Here is a 21502-nt window from a genome sequence, read left to right on the forward strand (position 1 = left end):
TCCCCGCTGCCTAAACCTATCCCCCCCCCCCACCCGTAGCCTAAACCTAACCGAACGCAGCCTAAACCAAACCACCCCCTCTAGTGCCTAACCCTAACCCACCCCCTAACCACCCCACTACTTACCGTCGGGAGTCCAGCGGTCGCGATGAGGCGCCGGGATTCTGGCACCGGCATTCAGATTGCCGGGAGTTAAAGAACATAACTTGAACAATAGCTGCCTAGGTCACAACAAATTGCAGAGTTAACCATACATGGGCTGACCCCATCTAGCCAAATGTAATAAGATTGACCAGGCCCGATGGGACCCTATTAGTGCGTCTGGGAAAAATGACTGCACACATCAGATGTGATCCTCATTAGACAAGATAAACCCTATGTCCAGATTGCTACTTGATTGCTCATGCTCAGATGTTGATCTGTGACCTTAGAATTTTTAACCAGTTTGTTCTAAAATATTTTAATCGGTCATTTAAAAGGCTGGTATGAGCACCACTAGTCAGTCATAGGAGCACAGTAAAGCCCTGTAAAGTGAATACCATGTGCAACTCAATATTTAATTTAGATAATAAATGTAATATTAAAACACAGTGGGGTACATTTAATAAAGTGTGATGGTGTTGCCTATAGCAACCACATAGATGGTAGCTATCATTTCTATATTGCATTCTAGCATACTTTCCAACTCTCCCTGATTGCCAGGGAGACTCTCTGAAATAGTAGCAATCTCCGTGACTCCCCGACGAGCCCAGCAATCTCCCTGATTGCACCTTACCTGAGCGTTATTCAAATTGGCCTCGAACATTGTTCGGGCACTAATTGACCCCGCGATCTGCGAAAAACGGTGATTTTTCGCTGATTATCCCCAATTTTCACCAATATTTATTTTCACCCTATCCTATTATTTTGGTCGAAATAATAGGATAGTTCTCCCGAAAACACATAGGTGCCGCGATAAGCTCAGGTGAAAAAAACGGCAATTATCATGGATTCTTTTTCAGGACACATCAGGTCCCGAAAAAAAAAACCATGATAAGTGCACAGTGACAGTTCGACTTCGGGGCTAATTGGATAGCCACAGGCTAGGTAATTAGCCGCGGCTAATTGGATACCCCCATTATATAGTGGTTATATAAAAAAAAACATACATTTAAATGGGATCATTAGTATAATTACCCTGCATTGGGTATAAGGCCCAATGATCCCTATGGCTACATGCATTTTCTGAAAAGTATCAGTGTGTTTTCATCAACAAGTAGAGCTTACTAACTGCTTTCGTGCTCATTTACATTTGTATGTAAATTAATTTTATGACACGCCTCTCAGATATAGCAGTACACACCCACTTTATTGTGCGCTTATAGGTGTTTGCTTCCAAATCTCCCTGAAATGCTTTTTCAAAAGTAGGCAAGTATACATTCTAGAAAATGATTGACAGAATCTGATAGGTTGCTATGGCAACACCTCCACTTTTAGAAGCTTTAGTAAATCCATCCCTGTGTCTTTTCTACAGTTTTTCTCAGCCTATGCTGTTCTTATACTATACAGTACTGTCAGGGTTATGTATTACTGGACATATTTGTTACAGTAGTTCATGTTTTAGTAATGCAAAAGTTTCAAAATGTTGTATATAAAGAACTATGACTGAATGGGTTCATATCAGCTTTCCCCCCTCAAATGAACACTTTATTTTACATATAGATGTTTTTCATGGGAAGTCCACGTTTTACATGCTGGAATTACCTTTACTATAGTCAATTATCAATGGCCTTGTATGGTTTTTCTTTTTGTACAAGGCACTTCGTTCAAGACTTACCATCCTCATTTTGCTGAATGAAGTTTAGTTTGTATTACAAATTCTTGACTCTGTTCTCTTCCAAAAACTGTAAACTTACCTGTTAATTGCATCTGATATCTTCGGCTGCTGAATTGCCTTCTATTCCTCACTATAATGCTGTCAGCAGCGGACTTCAGATTACGCTGATTACAGCAACTCATCTCATTTCTTCTGAGACAAATCACATAACACTCCAAACATTGTGCAAAGCAGGGGTTGAGGGAACATTCAGAAAAGGAATACCTGATAGATTTTCATTGAATTGCATCACAAATCGTGCAATCAATGTGGTATATTTACTAAAGTGCGGGTTTACAAAAGTGAAGGTTTTGCCCATAGCTACCAAACAGATTCTACTTATTATTTATGTAGTACAGAGGTTCCCAAACGCAATTCTCAAGGCACCCCAACAGATCAGGTTATACAGATATCCATGGTTGAGCACAGGTGGTTAAATCAAATTGACTGAGCTACTAATTAAGTCACCTGTGGTCAAGCATGGATATCCTTAAAACCTGGACTGTAATGGTGCTTTGAGGACTGAGTTTGGGAACCTCTGTTCTAGTACCTTTTAGAACATGATAGCTAGAATCTGATTGGTTGCTATGGACAACATCTCAACTTCTGTATATCTACAATTTAGTAAATATACCCCAATATATGCAGCTTTGCTTTGTTATATCGCCTGCTCCATTCACTTCTATAACGAAGATATAGACAATATAGTGGGTCACTTTGAAGCATAAAATATAAGCAGTTCAGTCTACCATGGTATAATGACACATGACTGCTATAGTATAGCTCTGAGGCTGGGTTTATACCAATTTGCCTGGAAAGTAGGGACAATGCAAATGTACAAGTATTTAATGTTTTCAGGTAATATAATATATATATATATATATATATATATATATCACAGCAGTTTACAGTGGATATTTTAATAATTCACACCATTCCATGGAGAGAATTGAACCCAGAGGCAGCCATGCTAACAACTGTATGCCCACAAGAAAATATTGTTCTCCTGGGAGTGATCAAAGTATTGCAATGTCATATAACTGATCACAGCGCACAGATTGTCAATTTCAACATACAGTACATTAACATGTATTAAGGTCCTTTACAAAGACTCCCTCCAAACAGCAGCTGGCTTTCATTTCCAGCGCTGCATCAATCATCCCCTAGGTTTATTTACTCTGTCAAGTGCGTTTGAATTCTAGTAAAGTATTCCTAGTGAATTGACATGCTGCATTCTCATGGATATTAGACCAACAGACAAAATAAAAATCCTCACAGTGTGTAGGTGATAGGTACATTACCTTTTAGGAGGGAGGGGATTCAATAGTTTTTTTGGGAGCAATTCAATTGTTGCTCCGATTAGGTGCGAATGCCACAGACGCCTACATTTCTTCTCTGTGGGGGATCAGAGATGTGCGAAAAGTCCGGCCATTTGGGACTTTTCGCATCGCGCGCATTAGTTTAGATGGGTTTAGCCACTTTGCACGGCTAATTCTGGTGCTTTTGGGCAAGCTTGATAATTAATGAGCATCCAAAACAATTTAATTGCCCCGTCGGGAGCCCATTATTTATTGCCGTCCACAAAAAAACAAAAACAATTGAATTGCCCGCTAAAAGTTTTCTGGCCCGATTCACCCAGCACTTGCATGGTTGAAACCAAATACAAACTAATATTGTGCTGGAACTGATGATTTGACACTTTAGCAAAATTGGTGTCAGATTCCCCAGGATTGTTGGAGCACTCTCTCCAGATGTGGAACAGGAAACCTGGAAGTACCACCAAGCTCAGACGCTATTGCAATGCAGTGTTGAAATTTTCTCCTCCCTACCCCATATTATGGCCCTTTCACCTGTTAACAATGCCTATTTCGAGATATCAGAAATCTATTCTGAATCATTTAAACAATGTCGCTAAGGACTCGAGGTTCGCTGATGCTCCTATCATCTTTCAACAGAGTCAGAATGGTTCTCTACAATGGATTTCTTAATGGATATAGAGGCTATTATCTCCTCCACAGAAGATAATGATGATTCCTTTCAGGACACTTGGCTTCACTCGCCTTATGCCCTCACTGAGACCTTCTTTCTAGTCCCATTATGTCTTCTAGATTTTCGGTCACTTACAGTAGCTCTATCTTGGCTAATGGAATCGGTATGGATTTACTTGCGTCTGGCGGTTGGAATCCTGACAGTGGCTGCCCGACATGGGTGAAAATCCCGATTGTCCCTAAGGTAAGTATTGACTAACTTAATTCTCTCCCCTAACCCTAACCCTACCTTAGGGGTGCCTAACCCTAACCTTCCCCCCAGTGCCTAACCCTCCCCCTCTAAGTGCCTAAACCTAAGCCCCCTTTTCCCCGCCGCCTAAAACCTAAGTCCCCCCGGAGGTGCCTAACCCTAACCCCCCCTTCCCCTAGCCTAAACCTAACCTCCCAGGGGGGTGCCTAACCCTAAATCGCCCCCGGGAACCCTAAACCTAACCCTCCCCCCGCGGCTATCCGCGCTCGGAGTCCCTTCGATCGGGATGCCGGTCGCCTGGCGTCGGTAATATGACAAGCGTCTAGATTTAGATGTCTGTCATTTAACCCTCGCCGGGATTAAGCAGTCGGGAAGCCGGCTGTCGGGATTAGGTCCGCCAGCTTCCCGACTGCATACCTGGCTAACCAGCCGATTAGTTTATACTTTTACACTCCTATGAGGCCTTCCTTCCCACTTCAGATCTTGATGCCCTTCATAGACAACTCAACCCACTCCCTCCTCCCTTTTTCTACCATTGTTTTACCAGCCCTACTCCTAAAACAGAATAGGTGCTTTATGTATAAAACTCTTCTCCTGCACTCAGCTTTGATGATGCCATGATGAGACTGATCACTCACCTCATCACCTAGTATACAGGTGGTTGCCCTGTTAGTGTATCAATGTATACCTAATATTTGTTTACATGTGCCCTCTGTTCAGTGCTATTTACAGTATCTCTTATTTCTCCTTTGTAACCAATAAAGATATTTTTTACTAAAAGTTTAAGGGGCAGATTTAAATAGGCATAAAGATCCGTGATGCGTGGCTGCGCACATTGCGGGTAATTACGGGCGAAAAACCTTGATTATTTTTACTCGCACCTCTACCGAGTTCAAGTAAAAACAAGTGCGGTTATCCTGCCTCCATAACGTGTGTCATAGTAGTGATTTCAAAACAAGATTTTACAGAGTATATATTTATAGTCTAAACATGATTATTTAAAGTTATTTATTTATTCTGTGGCCTTTTGTACTATACTCTTATTTCCTGTCAGCAAATGTAGGGTCACAAGAGGTAAACCACGCACAAACAGATATACTAAGCTCTAGGAAGTGATAAATCAACAACAATCAGTTCCGAACTTTCTAACACAGCCTGTAACATGACAGTTAGGAGCTGACTGGCTGGTCATTTATCACTCTCAAATGTATCACTTTCCAGAGCCTTAGTACATCTTAGTACGCTGTGTTTTGCATTAGGATTTACAACAGAGCAATAAGTACAACAGTTTTGAGTTTGTACAAAGGAAATGTTTACCTGATCTGGTGTGAATGCAAATGAATCTGCAGATTAGAATCTAAGCAATTAATCTCTTACCACCAAGCACTAAAGTATGTAAATCCTTTATTACAAAGTAAAATATGCGTGCAATACCTTCAACTGCACAAGAAATGTAATCTAACATCTGAAAAACACATGTAAAAGGGGGTATCCACTAGGCGATTTTAGCAAGCGATTGCACGATAACGACGTCATTATCGTGCAATCGCTTGCAAATCACCCATGTATCGGGCATGTTTTGGTCAGAAGCAACCAGCTATGCGCGTGCACGCTGGTTGCTTCCGACATCTATCATCGCCCGTACATGCTGGTCAACCTGGCGATCTCGTCAGGTTCAGCATGTGGGGAGATGATGGATGTGCCTGGACTGAACGAGTGAACGTTCAGTTTAGGCACATCACTAGATATACAAACGAGAGCACGATTACGACATTTCAATCATGCTCTCGTTTGTATATCTAGCAGTGGATACCCGCCTTAAGAATGAGAAACATCTTAAGGTGGGTACACACCTGAAAGATATATCTGCAGATCAAGTGACCTGCAGATGATGGTCGTTCGTACATACTGAACGACCATCATCTGCATGCTGCAGTGGGTCCCAGCATCCGGAGGGCATGGCCTAATCGTGGGAGGTGTGGCCACACCACCTTCGGAAAAAAAAATATAAAAACCCATTTGCAGTGCTTGGGAGGTGGGCGCTGTGTGCCCCTCAGCCCGGCGCTCATCGCGTGATCGCTCCCCCTTTGGCATAGGAGACTGCTCGGGCTGCTGCTTTAGCAGCCTCGGACAGTCTCCCAGTTCAGCCCAGCACACAGCAGCGTGTGCTGGGCTGCTGTGGATGAGGAGCTGTGCCGCTCGCGGCTCCCCCTCCCTCTCTGCACCCCTGTGTACGGGCAATCGGCTGATCGCCTGTACACACTTGTCGATGGACAGATATGTCTGCAGCAGGGCCGTAGTTAGGGTAGTGAGGGCGGTGCCATCGCACAGGGCACCACAGGTCAGGGGGCGCTGTTTGGGCATGTCAAATTTCTGTTTATTATCATTCTTGTTTGTAGCTTCCTCTTATTTCATCCCCAGCATTCTCCTGGCCTCTCCCATCTCTTGCCGGCCCTTCCCCATGAAGCCATGGCCCTTTTTTTGGTGCATCAAGTCCCTTTGAAAAATGAGGGGGGCGCCAATGCTCTTTCTGGCACAGGGCAACAAAAAGTCTAGTTACGGCTCTGGTCTGCAGACATATCTGTTCATTGGCTGTGCAGCACAGCCAATGCAATATGTCTGTGAACGACGTTGTTCACAGACATATCGTCTGTACACACTGGCCGACGGGAGCAAAATATATTGGCCGATCAATTGATCGGCCAATATATCGGCCAGTGTGTACCCAGCTTAAATAAACCTTAACTACAGCATATTGTTTCTAACTGAAGAACTTTGTTGTATATACGGTCTACATGCGCGAAACCAGCAACTATTGTTACTAAACTTCAGTCACCTACATTCTGGCTAATATGTCAAAATAAAGGGATGGCAAAAACTAAAAGATAAGTGAAAGCAGTACAAAAAAGAACTCAATCATTCCCCAAACGTTTCTGTAAAATTTCCCATAACGCGGCACCAATTTCAAATGTCTGACGCGGTTATGTAGCACTATGGGGGGAAATGTATCAAATCTTCTAAAGAATGACAAAGTGGCAACCAATGAGCTTCTAGCTAGCATTTATATGATACTGTAGTGCCCTCCCACCCATATATGCAAAATGTATGTTTTCTGTATTGCCGGGTAACATTTTCTGGTGATCACCTGTGTCTACCAGGATGTCACTTCATATAAAAAGAGGGTTCCCCCATCTCTATAAGTGCTAGGAAGGAGGAGATAGGGGATAGAGTCATTTTATATCCCACTCGCCATGTGCATCGATGGGCTAAATATTAACTGCAATATAGCTAAATTGCGCTCTATCTCAGAAATCGCCTCAGTGATGGTAGTTCATTTTCAGACTGTATTCTGTAGAAACTGATCGTAGCACTTGTGACAAAGTCCTAGATGGACTGTGATAACATTAGCAGAACGTGTTGGGGAGCAGCCAGACAGCTCTAAGCCTGCATTTAGCATTACCCAGAGGAAACTAAAACTGCAGCTCTGTACCTTCTAAAACTCAAAACTACCACATTGACGTATTGGTAAATACTAATAAGTTTAATAGAAGTCACTTGAAAATGGAAATGTCTGTTAGTTAGGCTTGCCATAATACCCCTTTAATCCGGGATACCTATGATTTACACAGGTTCTGAGGTTGATTAAACCAGGCGACATCTAGGCGGGAATTTAGCCAACCACAAAAGCTGTGTAATTCATGTACGTCCCGGATTAAAGGGATATTATGGCAAGCCCACACTGTTAGTGACTTTAAAAAATAAATAAATAAAATAATGGAGAAAAACCTGAATAAACTGTAAGGCAAACTGAGAACTTACCTCCTCTTCGGGTTCCATAAGGGAGGTCAATTTTATTGAACCCATGAATTGCAGACTGCTTCAAGTAGTCATCACACAGAAAAGGGGTGATCTCAGATATGCTGTGGGGAGAACAGCCATGTTAATGGGATATTATACGTGTCCCTCACTGTCAGCATCAATTATATTGTTACAGCAAGGTTACCTTTTATACACACACGACATGAATGAATGTAAGGTGTTCAGACAAATAAACTTTATATTTAGCAAGTACTGTTATTTTTATAAATTGTGCCAACACACACTAAGGTGTTATAGTGTACAATGGATACGGATAAATGCTCTTGTTTGCACTTGTTCTTTTGTCTGTTATACTCAATGAACCATCCCCTAGTTTATATTATTCGTTATAGGTGTTCCCCTGACTACTGTAGTTCACGGAAGAATCATAATCTAGAAATACCAAGATGTGAAGATCAACTAATAGTTGAGAAACTTGACTTGTTTGTTTAATATAAAGTAGAAGGAATTAAAGTGACAATCACAGGAGCTGGAACATTACCTGGTATTATTAACTGGCCAAGGCCGGGAAATAGCACAGTGCTTACAGTCACCAACTGCCCCAAATCAGGAGCTAGCGTAATGTCTGCGGTCACCAACTGCCCTTAACCAGGAGCTAGCATAGTGCCTGTGGCCATCAACTGCCCCTATCCAGGAGCTAGCATAGTGCCTGTGGCCATCAACTGGCCCTATCCAGGAGCTAGCATAGTGCCTGAGGTCATCAACTGCCCCTATCCAGGAGCTAGCATAGTGCCTGAGGTCATCAACTGCCCCTATCCAGGAGCTAGCATAGTGCCTGAGGTCATCAACTGCCCCTATCCAGGAGCTAGCATAGTGCCTGAGGTCATCAACTTCCCCTATCCAGGAGCTAGCATAGTGCCTGAGGTCATCAACTGCCCCTATCCAGGAGCTAGCATAGTGCCTGAGGTCATCAACTGCCCCTATCCAGGAGCTAGCATAGTGCCTGAGGTCATCAACTGTACCTAGCCAGGAGCTAGCATATTGCCTGTGGCCATCAACTGCCCCTTAACCAGGAGCTAGTGTAGTGCCTGTGGCCACCAACTACACTTAATGAGGAGCTAGCATAGTGCCTGTGGCCATCAACTGCCCCTAACCAGAAGCTTGTGGCAGTGCATGTGGTCATCAACTGCCCCTAACTAGGAGCTAGCGCAAGGTCTGCAGTCACCAACTGCTCCTATACAGGAGCTATCCTAGTGCCTGTGGCCATCAACAGCCCCTAACCAGGAGCTTGCGGCAGTGCATGTGGTCATCAACTGCCCCTAACCAGGAGCTAGCAGTAGTGCCTGTGTTCACCAACAACAAAGAACCAGGAGCTAGCATTGTGCCTTGTAATGTTAACTCCAATGAGCACCTTTAGCTGCTGTTTTATAACACTATGTCATTTTTTTCCAAGATTACCCCCAATGTATAGCACTGCGTAGTATGTGGGCACTTTTTAAACAAAAGAGAACAACAATTAAAAACCTACCCAACTTTTAGAATTTTTTATCGTTAATTAATAAGACATGCGTTTTGTTTTCATTACTGGATTAAGACAGATAAAGGAATTAATCAGATTAAGGATTTATTGATTTGTTCTACAAGAATTTTAGAACAAACAATTTAAATGGTTTTGCAAACAGACTTTTCACCAGGTGCTTCCAACCAGCGTTACCTCCAACAAGTGTAAAGGGGAAAATGATAAACTAAATATTGCAATGGAAAAAAAAATAAAAATACATACTTTGGGGCCTATGTATCAAGCTGATTTTTACATAAAATTATGCATAAATCTCCAGCAAAGTGCAAATTAGCACTGCAGACCGAGACCCCCTTTATTATCAATGGGGACTGATGCTGTGTACACATGGAACAATCTGTACCACCAACGACTTGAAAGATATATTTCATTGAAGTCCTTCTGCCGCATCTCTGAACAGGCAAAGTTGACGATGTCGTCCAGATTGGTCTGCATGTTCGAACTATCATAGATACAGTTATCGTTCATGCGGGAAAGCGCATCGTTGGTCGTTCACTGCATATATAGTTGAACTATATCGTTTTCGTTCATAGATATCGTACCGTGTGTACGCACCTTAAGACCTGACCACTATATATTAAACCCCAAAAAGCAAAGCTTATCGGAGTTTAGCCCTGGTAGTTTATACCATCTTTAGATGGTGTAAACTACTGTTTACCTATGGGGGCTCCCGATGCAGGAGGGAGATCTTTTGATCTCTCCCCTGCAGCCCCCGGCCAGTCCAGGAAGCGGACGCTTTGCGCATGCGCAGTGTCATCTTCCCCCGGGGAAGTCTACCCCTTCAGTGAAAGACTTCTCCTAATGCCGAGGATATAACTCACGGGGACAGCGTTTACCTCAACCTTTGTCCCTGCGAATTCTCAGAAGTACATAGCTGGGATATTTTTATTAAAAATAATAATATCCCCGGCGAGTTGGAACGTTAATAATCCGCGATTATTAATACATAGACCCCTTTGTCTCTACGCTGCAAACGACATGTGCTTATTTGCATCAACAGAACAAAATATTTGAATAACACACCAAGCCCAGTATACACTAGATTTAATCTGAAACATGTATTAATGCAGTGGTTCCCAAACACGCTTCTCAGGACCCGACACAGTTCACATTTTCCAGGTCACCTAGAAGGGGCACAGGTGTATTCATTACTCACTGACAGGGTTTAAAAGATTCACAGGTGGAGCTAATTATTTCACTTGTGATTCTGTGAGGAGACCTGGAAAACATGCACTGTTTGGTTCCTGAGGACAGAGTTTGAGAACCTGTGTATTAATTTAATTGTTCATTAGGTCCACTTCTACTAATCCAAATACTTCAAATGTTATTGTATTTCAACTCAATACCTGTATGCAAATACATACATTACTACAATTTTACTACTGTACAGACAATATAATCCATGTCGCGGGAGAAGAGGGAAAATTTGGCTTGATTTGCAATTTCATACCGTGCTAAAAGTAACAGTTCCCTTTCAGCTTTAATCAATGCATTGCATTGAGCCAATCGAGCCTCCACACTATACATAAGAATGGGCTCTGATTAAGTCTCGCCCTATATAGAGAAGTCATTTCCGTCAAAAGATCGTATCTCGGAAGCTCGTGGAACCTCCACATCATATTCGCAACTGCCCAACATTGGTAGATTAGGAATTGGGACAGGTGACCGGCCTGAGGTGCGCTGGGATCATGACCGCCTCAGTGTGTGGACTATCCCCCTGGTGGGAAGCTTCCAATAAATGTAAACATTTTCTGCTGCGTATAATATGCAAATATCGACAAATGAACAGATTGCGGGTCTCAAGTTTGTCCCAACAAAACAGATAGTTGGGAGGTCTCTATTTGTGAATTTGCCAGGGTGTATACTGCATTTAGGGCCAGATTCAATCAACCTCGCTAACTTATACCCCTTTTACACCAGAGCAAAAACCTGGGTTTTTGCTGGGTCTACCCGGGTCGCAGCTCAGTGTTAAAGGGTGCTTGAATAATAACCCGGGTCAAGTGACCCAGCAATCCAACCCAGGTAGCTACCAGGGATGGACCTGGGTAATGGTGCAGTGTAAACGGAGCAACCCAGGTTATCCTACCTGGGTCATGCCTAAAATTAGCTTATTGGTGGTTGTGGAGCAGTCACCTCCCACTTTTTATGATCTCACAAGTTTAGCAGGGCAGACCCAGGTCCAGTGTGAACGGGGCTGACCTGAGAATAACCCAGATCGATGGTGCTGTGTAAACAGTGTCTGACCTGGGTCTGATCTGGGTTGGAACCATGCCTGAAAACCCAGGTTGGACCCGGATTTTTGATGGAAAAGAGGTATTACTGCATGGGGAAAAGGAGTTGTAGCCTCGGAATTTTACACCCGGAGCTATTAAATTACCAGTCAGTCATTTTCCTCATGCGATAAATCTGTGTCTAAGGTGCGTTAATCCGCCCATATATTCAGGAATAAGTACCCAGAGCTATTGATTAAGCCACAATAAGGGCAAAAAGCCCAAAAGCCCTACTTAACGCGGATTTCTAATCAAACTTAAGGAGGAGGTGAACCGTAAAGTGCTGCCTGTGGGCTTTTCGTGAGCTGCAGCGGGCTGCAATTGAATAGCCCCGGGCACTGCACTGCGAATTGCGATTGTGAATCTGCCTGGCCACTGTAGCCTTTTTGAACAAGGTGTAATATGCTCTGTGAATAACCTATATTTGTGTTAATTTAGGGGAAAAATTTAGTGTAGGGTGGGCAATAAGCAGCCCTCCAGCTGTTGTTGAACTACACAACCCAGCATGCCTTGCAACAGTTTTAGTATGGCCAAATAGCAAAACTGTGGCAAGGTATGCTGGGATGTTTAGTTCTACAACAGCTAGGGGGTTGCTTATTGCCCACCCCTAATTTAGAGGAACTATCCCTGTGTTTTTTCTAATATGTACGCCCACTGTTCCTGTTAAACTATCCCAACAGCACTTTGCCATTGATCACTCACTCGGACCATCACTTTCCTAATTGTACAATATAAAAAAACCTCTCTATATTAAACAGATAAGCAAGGTGTTTCTGGAGGCAGCACACGTCTAACATTAGCCATAAAATAATATTGTACGCTGTTAGTACTGCATACAACAACATGGAAGGGCAAGATATTGCTGCTTAGAAGACATTTATTTAAAGGCTTATTAGGAGCCTTTGACAGAAAACAGCTATTACATGGAAAACATTTACTGTTATAAGAGGGGATGTGATATAAAACGGCTGAGCAATTCCTCTCTGGGAGAGAGAGAGGCTTGATTCAGTACAGGAAATCAGTCCTATCACCTCAGTAACCTAATCTGACGCTACAACACAGAACATGTCATTCTGCCAAGAAATGTTCCATTCCTGCAGGTCTGCTTTCACTAACCACTTCTGACTAGGGGGCAATTTATTGCTTCATTGCCAGAACATTTTCCAATTTTGATGCGTGTTTTTAAACAGAATAATTTTGAGAAGAAGCTTAGTATACATTAGTAAATTTAGCCTTCGTTTGGGATTTTTCTTTTCTTTTCAGGACAGCGGCCTGTGCTGCTTTAGGAAACATAGGCCCTGATTCAGACCCGCTCGCAGCTGCTGGCCGATTTTTAATTTTTATTTTTTTCTCCAGCCGCTCGCAAAGCTGTGAGAGACCACCCACAGCTTGTACGAGCGGCCAGGAGAACAAAGCGATAATCGCGAACATCGGCCTTGCGATGAGACCCTGTGGTAGGGTCTAGGCTTCTGCAAGGCCGAGTGGACCTCCTGCTCTAATAGACCAGGAAGTCCACTACTGACATCAGTAGTGATGTCATTTTGCCCTCCCTACAAACACCAGGCATTCTTAAGGAAACGCCTGCGTTTGTCCGGCCACCCCCCCCTACCCGCCCACTCACCTTCAACAGCCGCCCCGTCTTGTTGCGAGCACCATAGCGAGTGAACTTCAGTCGCTTGGCCAGGGCTCACGCACGCCGGACGCGGCGCATGCGCAGTGCACAGACATCGGGCCGCTTGAGAGTGCACAGCGCTTGCGAGCGGCTCTGAATGAGCTCCATAGTGGGGAATTCAATAAGAGGCAATAAGCTGTTTTCGTGTGAAAAGTTATCACGTTTCGTAAACGATGGTTATCGCCCAATTCAATTGCAGGTTAACACTCAATAATTGCGGCTGTATCTGCATGCGAAGAGCTACGTTACAGTGTCACAGCCACCGACACTAACGTAGCGTTTCGCATGCAGAAGCACCCGCAGTCGCACACAGAATAAAGGCATGCCATGTATCATTTTAATCATCACGGCGATTACGCGTTGTTTAATACGACTTGTAGCGTACAGAGGGCCTGATTCAGACCCGCTCGCAAGCGGGTCGATGTTGGCCCAGTGCGCATGCCGTCGCTCCGGGTCTCGCTACAAAAGGGGCGTGATGTCGATGTTGAGTGACAGCACATCCCCTTTGGCACTCTTGGGCTTGCGGCAACGAGACCCTACCACAAGGATCTCGTCGCAAGCCCGATGGTCGCGATGGTCTTGACCATCGCGACCATCTTTTTGGCCGCTCACTATAGCTGTCGGTGGTCACCCACAGCTATGTGAGCGGCCAGGAGGCCGCTCTAAAAATAAAGAGGACGGCCCTGATTCAGAGCGAGCGCTCTGTCAGAGCGTCTGGCTCTGAATCAGGGCCAGAGGTAAGAGGTATGTTGACACATCTGTAGGAGTATCACACGTATACTATGTATAAGGTGCAGTTACATGTTATTTGTAGTTTGATGTTAGAGAGAGACTGTCTCAGAACTCCCTAGTTTTAATTCAGTGTAACTAAAGCTGGGTACACACTAGAATATCAGAATGATATATTGTGTGAATTGTATAGTGTGTACGCCTGATTGCGCATGCATGGTGGTCTTTAATCGCACTGTTCCGTCTGCAGTGCTGCACAGCAGATGGGACGATGCAATGAAGGACGCCATGCTCCTACATGCAGCACAGAACGATACATGGCAGATCATGCAGTATATACGGCTGGTGCAATGTATAGTTACATAGCGTTGTTCTGCAGCTGGGTACACACATCGTATAGTGTGTCCCCAGCTTTGGATCCAATAGCAGCTGACCTCCCCTATAGCACCTGATGACGTGACTAGTGTGATGTCCATGCATTTTTTTGTGGTCAATGTGGCTGATCTGTACATCGCAATCACTTACAGCACTGTCTGCAGTAACTGTGTGGTCAGGAACCATAATAATAGTTATTGGTCACTGCACTAGAACATGCATCTGTCACATACATCTGGGTTCTTAGAATAAAGCCTTGTGCTTGATTGTAATGCCGCGGTAATCAGCCAGCCTCAATTAACATCAGCTGGGAGGCAGCCAAAATTATAAGTATTTAAAACCCAAACCCTTTTCCCAACCTAATTCTCTCCCTTTGCCCACCTCCATGTCTCTCCCTTTACTTACCTTTAGCTGGTCTGCAGCAGATCACTTCCTGTCTGATTTGTTGTAGTACCCCATTCATCAACAGGCAGCCTGAGGATTCACTGACTGTTGCTTTCCACTGACAGGACCGCTCCTGCACGCTCCCCATGCTCATCACAAAAAAAAAAACCCTCCCCTCTGCATTCTGAGCTCCAACCCCTCTCCCACCATGCACAAGAAAAAAATAAATACACTGGATAGTCTCATTATGTCACCGGTCGCCGCAGCACTGCGGTGAGAGCACAGCATTACACCAGGGAGCAGCGGGCACAGTTTTGGGAACCACTGGTCTATGCTTCGATTTCAAAATATTAGCGCAGCATGGGTAAGTCCCAGATACTTTACCAGCTGATCGGTGGGAGGGTATGCTGGGACTTGTAGTTTCACAACAGCTCGGAGAGTCACAGGTTGGCCCAGGCCTGTATTAGAGCCTTTAGAAGACTAATTATTATGAAAAATTATAAAATGCTTCTATGGGAGCAATTCAATTTGGCAAGACGGACTCAATGTGCCGTTCTGATACGGCCAACCATGTCCGGTGTTATCGCAAGTTTTCCCTCGCACCTCAAAGAGGTTCACAGGAAGACTTGTGAGAGTAACATAACTGGCGATACATCGCCGATATTTAAATTCTCCCCTATGGACATTAAACTGCGTTACCTTGTAATGGTTAAATGTTACTATCTTCCTCCCTCCCCTCGCTGGTGCCCCAGGGATACAACAGTTTGTGGTGCTGCATAGGGGGAGTTAGATGTGAGTTGGAAGAACCAAATTGAAGGCAACAATCACAGAATGAATGTTTTTTTTTCCCTTCTGCTCTGGTGTCCAACCACCTCCCCTTGCAGTAATTTTAATGTTGCGACCACAATGGGTCAGTTGACAGAGACAGAGAAGCCCTGAAAAACAGCTGCACAGAGGCGCCCCGGGGGCTCCTGAAAGGTTATGGAGCAGGTCACTAATATATAACCATTAGGTGGCAATGTAGCTTTAAAGAACCTTATATTACAATCATTTCCTCTAAGACGACAAAAAAAAAAAAACTACTAATCCAATGTAAATCTGATTAATACAATTAGATTTTCCTGCCTCTTTGAATGAGTTCAAACAAACAATGTCCTGTGAAGTCTGACAAATTATGAGAACATTTTTAGCTATAAATTATGAAGCAGAAAACACGGATCTAACTTTAACTACATCCTGCGAAGTTCCCCCACAAGACTAATTACACAGCCAAAAAAAAAAAATTGTTCAGTTGTGAAGGATATTTGAACGTATTCAGGGTATTTTGTTGTTGCTGTATTCAAAAATGAAAGTAGTTTTTTTTTTTTTACATTTTCTAGTTCTTGAGATAATGGACATCCTCAAGTAATAGGGAACTTGTCCATAACGCATGTATATGGGAATTTATCTGTACATTCCGGAAGAAGAGACATGCAAATATTCCAAGCGTTCACTCCGTGATCATTCAAGAAATTCCCCATATATATATATATATATATATATATATATATATATATATATATATATAAATATATATATATATATATATATATGTGATCGTCCACCCAACCAGCAGTCAGTTGACAGCTACAGGATGCGGTCTATATTGCACGCAGGGATTTCGGTGCCCAGAATGCAACACCGGATTCCTGACACAATCCCGGTGCCGGCATCCAGACCACTGGAATCCTGAAGATAAGTACCGGGGGTTAGGGGGAAGGGTTAGGCACAGGCACTAAGGTTAGGTTTAGGGTGCAGGGAGGGGGAGGTTAGGTTCAGGCACTGGGGCGGGAGGGTTAGGATACCTACTGACAAGTGTCGGTATCCTAACCCTGTCAGGATGCGGGCGTCGCGATTCTGTCCACCAGGATTACGAGCGCCGGCATCCTGGACCCATCCCGATAGTTACTGTGCTTTTCTTGTTTCTCATCTGTGTCTCAAAAAATAGAAAAGAGATATAATGGCACCACAAAGTTACCTCTAATAGGATTGGCAATAAAATGAGTGTTGATCAGTGTTATACGTGCAGTGTACAGCACATTCAGAGTGAGCGGTTTAGAACATGAAAGTATAACAGTGACCTCTGAGTAACACATAGGACAGGAGTTAGCAGATTCTACGCACATTTGATGTAAAGTGGCTACACAAAAGTAATGGTCTCACGGGAACAGCTGAATGACCAGACCAAACATGGCTACTTTTGCTGAGCAGATTCTCCGTTCCATTCATTAGGATTGGATTTTGAGTGTACATTAGAACTATGGGGTCTAATCAGTATGGCTGAAAGAAATCAAATTAGCAAACCATTCATTTTCGAGAGTGTGGGGCCAGATTTAGAGGATGGCCCTACCATATCGAACAGCAGCCCTACAACAGCATTTATTGGAGGGGAACATTTATGAAACCAGAAGCAATAGTACAATATTCAGTAACCAATCTTTTTTCAGTACTGTATGACAAACATTCTTTGCAGCTACCTGTGCCCCAATTTTCAGAAATGCACTGTACTGCTGAGCTATTTGTTTAGACATATTTGCATATACACCACTAATACACATATATGTAATTTAAGAAGCAAAACATAAAGAGAAACAATTAGATGCTGGATAAAATATGAATAAAGAGAATCCACTTGCTTATCATACAGAAACTTGGCAGATGTGCCAACACTAAAGTTACAATAGAAAAAAAACAATGAATAAATACATTCGGTACACGTTGTACGCCTTTAGCAAAACCTTGGCTACAAGTGAACATAATACACAAAGCACAGTGCAAAGCATTACGCTATTGAAAGTTTATAGGGGGGAGATATTTCAGTTGCTTGGCCTGGTTGACATAGAAAAGCGGTAAAATAACTGAGCAGAGCAGGATGAAACTAATACAGACAGTATGGACCCATAGCACATACAAAATACATATACCAAGTATATCTTATGACCACGCACAAGATAAGTACAATAAGGGTTTCATTTTTTTTTAATTTCCCCGTGTTTATCCAATAAGGACTCCCTGTCACTTTGCAGTCAATTCAACTCTGCGGGAATGGCGTCAGCAGAAAGCTCCCGAAGCTTTTCAATTCAGCAGCCTAGGTGTAGAACATTTGTTGAACCTTCTACAAAAGTGTTGGGAAGAACTTCCTAAATAATATTTGAGTTTCATTATAGATGTCATGAGCGTGTACAATGGTTATATCAGCAAAAGGCAGCTACTTTGACGAGTAAAAAAGATTAGATTATAGTTGGTTAAACAAAACGATGCTATGATTATCTGCCATATGCTTCCATTTCAGAGCACATTCACACATTAAACTAAACTTCAATAAAATTTGTAAAAAAAAAAAAAAAAGGGGGAACTGCTAAAACTTTTTACCGGTTGTGAATACGTAGTATCTTGATCTTATACAATATCTGAAATGTTTACATATATACCTGAGTATGTTACCAACAGCTCTGTCATATAAAACAGCCTGCAGCGTAGTTCTAGCACTTTGCAATAGATGAGTGATAATGCTTTTTAATTACACACAGGAAATCTTCTCACCTTTAAATAGAATGGGACTAAAACGTACACTGCAAAGCTGTAGGCACGAGCTTCCTCTCTACAGTGTAACTATGATGCTGTGAGCACTAACATAAGTGAGGGTGAGGAAAAACTCATCTCCAGTGACTCAACTCATGGAAGCTACTGTAATCAGGGTGGCTGCTGCTTTTGGGCCACCAGTGTAAAATTAAAAGGGACTGTCTGCCAGAGAGCTGGTAAGTAGACTACTTACACTGTCACCAACAGGTGGAACATCAGCCATTTTAATTCAATTGATTTTAAGGAGCCAGTAAGTTTTGGCAACTGATCCCCATTCTTTTGTTTACTTTGCTCTGGAATGTGCTGGCTTACTCTCGTAAAACGTCTAGAAAACGCATTGTGAATTTCATCATCACTCAGACTCTGGCTTCTAATAACCCCATCTGCTGACAGGACTGCTTGATCTTTACTCACCAAATTCCTCTCTGGTAAAAATCACCCCAGCCCAGTAGGTCTACTTCATGCTGTACAACACAGCAACATAACACCTTATAAGGGAGTAATGCGAAACGCGTGGTAGAGGATGACACAAGGCTTTGGCCAGCTGATTCGTGGTCATTGATAATTATGATCTTTCACATGCTTTATCTACTTTTGGCAAAAATAGGGTTGAAACCCCCTAATGGAAGTGTGACTGAAATCTAAAGTCTGTGCTCTCAGATTATATGACCATATTACTTTCTAACAATTCAGAAGCATTCTTAATGTAAGATTTGCTTTTGCGGGATTATACCAGCTGTTTAGCTGGCGGCAATGCAAGCATCGCCTGTATCATGTGGTAGGAAGCCATTTTGTGGGCTTTGCCCAACTCATGAGCATACTTCCCATTAATGCCCTATGAACCAATGACTAATGAATAATGGCTGCATCTCACGAATATAAATACTTATTTTAACACAGTCATTATACTAGCTTGTGATAAACACATATGTTAATCATTCAACGCTCTTATCTCACCAGTAGTGTTTAAAAATGCTGATCCTGTTTTGAATTTCCATTTCCTTAAAAAATAATACAAATACATAAATAAACTAAAACATAGAATGTCAGGAAATGACTACTAGGCTACATTACCACTCACAGAGGCGGAAACATTATAGAAGGCCAACATTATTCTTTTGGTAACGGATAGCGATCTGCAAGCTGTTGCTGGATTACATAAACAGAAATATGGGATGATGTGGTTATGGCTCGTACACAAAGGCTAGGATTCTGCAGTGTATTGCAAAAGGCGATAAACATTATTCACTGTGAATAAGGAAAATATACACACAAGGGTGATCTACCCAGTACTAGAAAGGCACGCCAGTTTGCCCCAGAACAGCTGAATTCTTTGTGACATGGATTCAACAAGTTGCTGGAAACATTATTAATGATTCTGGCCAATGGTGACACGATAGCATCACTCAGTAGCTGCAAATTTGTCAGCTGCACATCTCCAGCTCTACCACATAACAAAGGTCCTCTACTGTACTGAGATCTGGTGACAGTGGAGGTCACTAGAGTACACTGATATCATGGTCATGTTCGTGGAACTAGCTTGCAATGTAACTATGGGGGGCAGGGGGGGATTTATCAAAATTTGGAGAGAGAAAGTACCAACCAATCAGCTCCTGTCATTTTTCAAACACAGCCAGTAAAACGATAGTTAGGAGCCAATTGGTACGTTCTCTCTCCAAGCTTTGATAAATCTCCCCCATGGTGCATTACCCTGCTAGAAGTAGCCATTAGAGAAACGTAAACTGTAGCCATAAAGGGATGCACAAGGTCAGCAACAATGCTTCCGTACGTTCTTATTGTTACAATCCTTTAATGGTCATGTTACACTATCCTTGTTGAGAAACTTTCCTTTCTCCTTAGCTCCCAATGACATTGGCGGGTTTCTTATTCTTTAAGAACACCCCTCTAAATTTCTGGAAGCCTATTACACTTATTGTTATAGTCATTATATAGTGCATTTTCTGTCAGCATTTATCAAATTCTCAATTAGTATAAAGGAGTCTAAAGTGTGCCAAGAAAACATTCCGCACACCAGCACCAGCCTGAGCAGTTGGCACAAGGCAGTATGAATCCATGTTGCTTACACCATATTATGACCCTACAATCTATGGGGGGAATGCAATTGTTTTTTCGCTTGCAGCTTATAGTGCCGGACACCAGACAGAGCATTACAATTGCTGCTCTGTATGGGCGCATACAGCGGCTGGAGCACACATTTCTGCTTGCATCACCCAGGCAGCCGAGCAGAAAATGTGCGATAAGTCATGAGTTGGGGCACCCAAAGCAGGACGTTAGATGGGTTTAGCCATATTACGCGGCAAAACCCTGTCTATTTGGGTGCGATATGTATGGGCAACCAAAAACGAAAGCAATTGAATATCGCATCCCGATCTCCCGTTACTTTAGATGGGAGATAGGGTGCAATAAAACATTTGAATTGCCCCAATATGTCGCACCAGAACTCAAGATTTGTCAGACCTGCTCAGTGTTGGAAAGCATGTGCCCACTGTGGGCCTGATTCAGAGCCGAACGCTCTGAATCAGGGCGTTTTTTTTTTTTTTTGTGCGGCCCCCTGGGCCAGCGGCTATCGCGGCTTGCGACGAGACCCTTGTGGTAGGGTCCGTTGGGTACGCCTCCGTTTGGCCAGCCCCCCCCCCCCGCCCACCTCCAAAATGGTGCGAGCTGTCGATTAAAATCGAAAGCCGCCCCCTTTTAGTGCGAGACCCAGAGCGACAGAGTGGTCGTCTCTAGCCGGGTCTCGCGCATGGCGCACGTCGAAGCCGGCTCCGGCATGCACAGTGGCCAAACATCGACCTGCTCGCGAGCACTATGCGGGTCTGAATTAGGCCCTGTATCCCTAATCTCCTGCTCTTAGCCAGGAAAAGTGAAACCAGGTGTGGTCTTCTGCTGCTATAGCTCATTTACAATTCCACATGCTGTGCATTAAAAAATGCTTCTGCA

At 43.3% G+C, this 21502-nt stretch overlaps 1 protein-coding gene across 3 annotated transcripts in view; it reads right to left on the minus strand.

The window, feature by feature from the left end:
* The window catches only part of ST3GAL6 (ST3 beta-galactoside alpha-2,3-sialyltransferase 6), a 147530-nt gene that overhangs the window by 32063 nt on the left and 93965 nt on the right, over positions 1 to 21502 (minus strand). For all 3 annotated transcript variants that reach the window (XM_088481059.1, XM_088481061.1, XM_088481060.1), the window contains one exon: positions 7912 to 8012. In XM_088481059.1, coding sequence (XP_088337185.1) covers positions 7912 to 8012 — 101 coding nt within the window. The remainder of the gene's footprint in view (positions 1 to 7911; positions 8013 to 21502) is intronic.

The sequence above is a fragment of the Taudactylus pleione genome, unplaced genomic scaffold (genome assembly GCF_031769625.1).
Source record: "Taudactylus pleione unplaced genomic scaffold, aTauple2 ptg000262l, whole genome shotgun sequence".
NCBI lineage: Eukaryota > Metazoa > Chordata > Amphibia > Anura > Myobatrachidae > Taudactylus > Taudactylus pleione.